At 48.3% G+C, this 5,612-nt stretch overlaps 1 protein-coding gene across 2 annotated transcripts; it reads right to left on the bottom strand.

Annotated features, from left to right (window-relative positions):
- Positions 1-728: 728 nt before the first annotated feature.
- On the bottom strand, positions 729-5,390 carry LOC123143599 (cyclin-T1). 2 transcript variants are annotated; one of them, XM_044562537.1, is made up of 6 exons: positions 5,080-5,390; positions 4,805-4,886; positions 3,755-3,889; positions 3,478-3,653; positions 3,241-3,392; positions 729-3,121 (listed from the first exon to the last, which is right to left on the bottom strand). In XM_044562537.1, the coding sequence occupies exons 1-6, from the start codon at positions 5,238-5,240 to the stop codon at positions 1,149-1,151; spliced, it is 2,679 nt and encodes an 892-aa protein (XP_044418472.1). In that variant the 5' UTR covers positions 5,241-5,390; the 3' UTR covers positions 729-1,148. The 2 variants fall into 2 exon arrangements, with proteins under 2 accessions (XP_044418472.1, XP_044418473.1); XM_044562538.1 differs by having other exon boundaries at positions 4,101-4,886; positions 5,080-5,312.
- Positions 5,391-5,612: the final 222 nt, after the last annotated feature.

The raw sequence follows: 5,612 nt of genomic DNA, 5'->3' as shown, positions 1-5,612 counted from the left end.
CTTTATCTGGACAAATAAACGTGTCTAGATACATCTATATCTAGACAAATCTAAAACAATTAATTTGGAATGGGGGTAATACATATGAAAAACTATTTCATCATGGATAAGGATATTGAATTGGTATTGTGGATTGATACTTTTTGTCTATAAACTTGACCAAACTTTAATAAGAAGTTTGATTAAAGGCAAAACTAATATGAGAAGTAAAAAAGAAACGAAGGGACTACACGTTGACATGATTTTTTTTTAAACCAAATTCAACATCTACATTTACGTGAGCTTAATTTTTTTCAGACAGAATATAAATAGTTATGAAAAAAGTATTGATATGACACATGTATATTGTTCTTGGTAATGTAGCAATAAAATACACAGATGGTCTACTGGGTATAAGCTAAAACTGGGATATTATTTTACAGTCACACTACAGTACATCTAGTGTGCTGACAAAACACAAGGAAAAACTGAGAACATAACCTCCAGAACAGACAACATACGTTTGCACCGCAACAGAAGTCATGATGTACACTCTGACAAGGTATATATATACATATATAAGTCATGTTTGTACAGACAAAATTGTTTCCTAGGCTAAATTAGAAAAAGAATGAATGCCTTCGCATATATATATATATATATATATATATATATATATATATATATATATATATATATATATATATATATATATATATATTACATCAGATTTACACTGCAATCCCGGCTACCACCTCTATTCTTCTCGGTTTCCCCTAAAGGTTAAATTAGACAAACAGATTTTGCCTCCATGAACAACATCAAATTTACAGAACAACTTTGGATTACATCTCAGCTTCCTAGGCTTAAATTAGACAACAGATTTTTCAAGCCTACATCAATCTACACAGCATCCACCATGGTTCCCATCTCTATTTCCTTCTCGATGCGAACAATCAAGCGCCTTCGAGCATACAAAACTTGGCGGCAAACATTCTGCCACAGCTTGCTTTCATCTCTATTCCTCCCTGGAGCTCACAATCGCAATTTGCATGGCATCCATACTTAATCACTGTTCACTTTCCACAATAACACAACATCTCTAGTTCTCTACAGGCAAACCGTTGTCTTTAATAGCAGTACCAATGGGTCTTTACAGAACAAGTAACTTAAACATCGATCTTCTGCTTCTTCCAGGACGGCGGGGCAACGATCAAACTTGGAAGCTGCGGCCTCCTCGAAGCATCTCCAGCACATCTATCACCCGGAGCAGGAGGCTGTACAGCAGCCTCCTGGATCCTTCTCTTCTGTCCGACCAAGTTTGGGACCCTTGTCATATTTACATCTTTAGGTCCGCTGCCGACATGGTGGCCATGATCGGGGTTTAGAGCTGCCTGGAAAGATGGCTTCTCCAGCCTACCATCTTTGGCAGTTCTACTCAAGCTATGATCCACATGCATTCGCAGTGGCTTGCTATCTTCATTCCTTGAAGGATCTGTATGCCTCAGAACAGAGTCTGGGGTGCTTATTGTTGGCTGTTTCCTTGCCAGAGCACTAGCAGGAGCTGGAGCTGGAGCTGTACTGAGCCTTCTTTCGCCGCCGACTGAAGGGTGAGTATGCCTCGGAACAGAGTCTTGGGCGCTTATTATCTGTGATTTCTTCACCGGGGTTCTAGCTCGAGCTGGAGATCCAGTGGGCCTCACTACTACAACTGAAGGGCGTGCATGCCTCACAACAGAGTTTGAAGCGCTTATTATCTTCTGTTTCTTCACCAGGGTTTTATCTTGAGCTGGAGATCTAGTGCGCTTCACTCCTCCAACTGAAGCGTGTGCTTGCCTCAGAACAGAGTCTAGGGTGCTTAATGCCTGCTGTTTCTTCATCGGGTTTGGAGTTATAGTTGGAGCTGAAGTGGGTCCATTTAGGACTCCCCTTGGAGAGAAGGCATGCGAAACAGGGCCATCTGGGGTGCTTATTTTCTGCTGTTTCTTCACCAGAGTTGGAGTCGGAGTTACAGTTGGAGCTGTAGTGTTTCTTAGGCCTCTCCTTGAATATCTATACTTCAGAACAGGCTTTGGGAAGCTTATAATCTGCTGTTTCTCCACCGGAGCAGGCTTCGGGGAGCTTACTGTCTGCTGTTTCTCCGCCGGAGCAGGCTTCGGGGAGCTTGCTGTCTGCTGTTTCTCCGCTGCAGGCTTCGGGGAGTTTGCTGTCTGCTCTTTCTTCACAAAAGCAGGCTTCAGGGAGCTTACTGTCTGCTCTTTCTCCACCGGAGCAGGCTTCGGGGAGCTTGCTGTCTGCTGGTTCTCCGCCGGAGCAGGCTTCAGGGAGCTTGCTGTCTGCTCTTTCTTCACCAAAGCAGGCTTCAGGGAGCTTACTGTCTGTTCTTTCTTCACCAAAGCAGGCTTCAGGGAGCTTACTGTCTGCTCTTTCTCCACCGGAGCAGGCTTCGGGGAGCTTACTGTCTGCTCTTTCTCCACCGGAGCAGGCTTCGGGGAGCTTGCTGTCTGCTGGTTCTCCGCCGGAGCAGGCTTCAGGAAGCTTGCTGTCTGCTCTTTCTTCACCAAAGCAGGCTTCAGGGAGCTTACTGTCTGTTCTTTCTTCACCAAAGCAGACTTCAGGGAGCTTACTGTCTGCTCTTTCTTCATCGGAGCAGGCTTCGGGGATCTTACAGTCTGCTGTTTCTCCACCGGAGCAGGCTTCGGGAAGCTTACTGACTGCTGTTCCTCCACCGCAGCAGGCTTCGGGAAGCTTACTGTCTGCTGTTCCTCCACCAGAGCTGGCTTCAGGGAGCTTACTGTCTGCTGTTCCTCCAATGGAGCAGGCTTTGGGGAGCTTACCGTCTGATGTTCCTCCACCGGAGCAGGCTTCTGGGAGCTTACTGTCTGCTGTTTTGCCACTGGAGCTGGCTTCGGGAAGCTTACAGCCTGCTGTTCCTCCACTGGAGCTGGCTTCAGTAAGCTTTTTGCCACCGGAGCTGGCTTTGGCAAGCTTAGTGTCTGCTGTTTTGCCACCAGAGCTGGCTTCGGGAATCTTACTGCCTGCTGTTTCTCCACCGGAGCTGGAGCTGGAATGGGCCCGATAGCAGGACCCGTGGGGCGTTGGTTTCTTTCATTAAAGACCTGTTTCATTTGCTGGATAGCAGCTGCAAATATAACTAGCCATCAGATGAGAAGGAAAATTGATGATACTGAAAGGTAAATGACTGTCTCGATGGATGCAGAAGAAAACTAACTGAATGAATTCGTCATACAAGCACTGTACCTTGCAACTGCTTTGGAGCAACATCGAATTGATGCCACCATACTTTTCCTTGTTCAAAAGGGAGTGTAACATCATGAAACTTGGAGGCAAGATGGAGAGCTCCAGCAGCTATGTAGTGTGGTTTAAATTGCACTACCAATGCAGTCCGAAGCCTGTACAGTTGGATGACCGGGTCAGGAATAACAAGGTTGCCAAATTGTGGAGAAACATATGACAGGGTAACCCCAGATAACTTACGTATCATTTATGAGATTTATTGCAGCTTGTTTCACTTCCTTCTGGGAGATCCCCAGATTCTTGAGAGCGAGATTTAGTGGCTCGTAAGGATGCTGTATATTGAAATCAAACCTGATGGTTGAAAGCAATAGTGCCTCCCCCATCAAAATTAGGTCCTTCCGCTTCTCAAGGACCTCCTATTTTTAGTTCAAAAAAGTTGAGCAATATAGAACAGAAACATCACAAGAAACAGGACAGCTGCCAGCAATAGTAGTACAAAGCGAGAAGTTCGCGGTACCTTCTGTTTGATTCTGCGAGCAGCATCAGGTTTTCTCTTATACATTGTTTCATGTGCCACAGTAACGACACGTCCTAATTGGCAAGGAGTGTCTTCAATCTTCGAAGCAAGAAAGATGCAAGCAGTTGCAACAGTCTGGAAGGACGGAAGAGTTAGTAGCTAACCTTTTAAATGGCAAGTGCATAATTACAAAATGGTATGAAGTTGTGTTGCTGCATTATATATAGGCCACTCAGCTTTGAACAAAATTCCTTTTTCAGGAAGACAACCCACAGCAGCAAGAAGAACAGGACTTGATATTACTGGGAGGAAAGTAAATAGCAGCGGAAAAAAAATTAGTACTTACTGTCTAGAGTATTATTAGAAAGTGCCTCTTCAAGTTTGTAAAGTTGCTCCAACAGAACCAGAACCACACCTTTCGTCCGTGCAATTTTAGGTGCTCCCGATAAAATTACATAAAGCTATCATACCTCGCTTCAAGACCCCTTACTTAAAGGACCCAGCGTGAAACATCTCAACTCTACCTTTGATCCAAAACCCATGTTACAATTTTGTCTGCCGTGACCAGGCTAGGTGCGCTGAAAACACACAGACACGTTACACAACCCTCGACTACCCCAAAATGTCTACTAAACAGAAAACGACAACATTTTCAAGATCCTACACAGGTAATAGAAACCGTTAGTTTGGACGGACTTGCTACGCGGGTAAGAGTTCACAATCCTACACAGGTAAGAGAAACCGTTAGTTTGGACACAGTTGCTACGCAGGTAAGAGAAACAGTCAGTCCACACACAGTGCTACAAAGGTAAGAGAAAATGTTAGTTCAGACACAGTGACAGTAAAAATGACAAGTGTTGACATTTTACCCCCAGGAGCATGGACAGACCCTGACGGAGCCCAAAAGCTTGTGTTAGGAGAACAATTGCTCAATTTCGCACATGAATTCGACACACACGGCGCGCGCCAAACTGGTTAGTCAGTCATGAAATTCAAGATCGTGTGTGCAGAAACAATTTGCCATTGTTTGGTCCCATGAACAGGGGGTACCTGCCACTCGTTCTTGACCAGGGACTGGTGGAGATAGAAGCGGTGGCACAGCACGGTGCCCGTCGCGATTGTGATGTCGGGCCTGCAGCAACAAACAAACAACAGCAGCGTCAAAAGACTGCGGATTTCGTCGGGGGCCAGACCCGGGGCCGAGCGAACGCAGCCCGCGGCCGCGGATTCGCGAGACCTAGGGCACGGATCGGGCGACCCCGAGCGAAATTCGGCCGCGGGCCGGAGGAAACGGAGGAGGGGGAGGGGGTGAGGAGGGCGCTTACACCCCGAGCCTGCGGCCGACGTCGCGGATGTAGCTGGAGTAGACCGACCGGAGCTGGGCCTCCCTGGCGGCAGGCATGCCGTCCTTCCTGGACGGCGACCCTTCCTCGATCTCCTCCTTGCTGAGGTACCAGGACCGCCCACGCTCGCCCCCCTCCGCCATGGCCGGCCGCCCGGCCGAACCGCGGGCCGCGAGGAGGAGGAGGGGACGGGGAGACCGGGGGTGGACTCGGGGCGGCGACTTGGGGCGTGGCGGCGCGGAGCAGGGGGGACGCGGGCGCGGGTCTGGTGCGGGTCGGGGGAGGGTGGGTGTGGGGATCGAGGAGGTAAAGGAAACGGAACGGGACGCGACGCGGGGCTCGCGTGGGCGCTCGGCAGGTTTCGTCGCGGCCAAGCCGATGTTGCGTGGGGTCCAGCCGGAGCACCGCGACTTTTTTGAGTCGGTTCCGCGTCAGGGGCTCTGGCTCCTCGTGATCAGATCGCGAGGCACGTCAGCCGTTGGTTCTGGCCCTGGGGGTTTGGGCGGGGTTTAAAA

Source organism: Triticum aestivum, chromosome 6D, assembly GCF_018294505.1.
Source record: "Triticum aestivum cultivar Chinese Spring chromosome 6D, IWGSC CS RefSeq v2.1, whole genome shotgun sequence".
NCBI classification, from domain to species: domain Eukaryota; kingdom Viridiplantae; phylum Streptophyta; class Magnoliopsida; order Poales; family Poaceae; genus Triticum; species Triticum aestivum.
This window is presented reverse-complemented; position numbering and strand designations above follow the sequence as displayed.

Coding starts and splice junctions, on each gene's coding strand:
- LOC123143599 (XM_044562537.1), bottom strand. CDS start 5,240: ATGGCGGAGGGGGGCGAGCGTGGGCGGTCCTGGTACCTCAGCAAGGAG. Junction 3,393..3,477: donor ATAAATCTCATAAATGATAC/GTAAGTTATCTG, acceptor CCAACTGTACAG/GCTTCGGACTGCATTGGTAG. Junction 3,122..3,240: donor TGCTCCAAAGCAGTTGCAAG/GTACAGTGCTTG, acceptor TTATATTTGCAG/CTGCTATCCAGCAAATGAAA.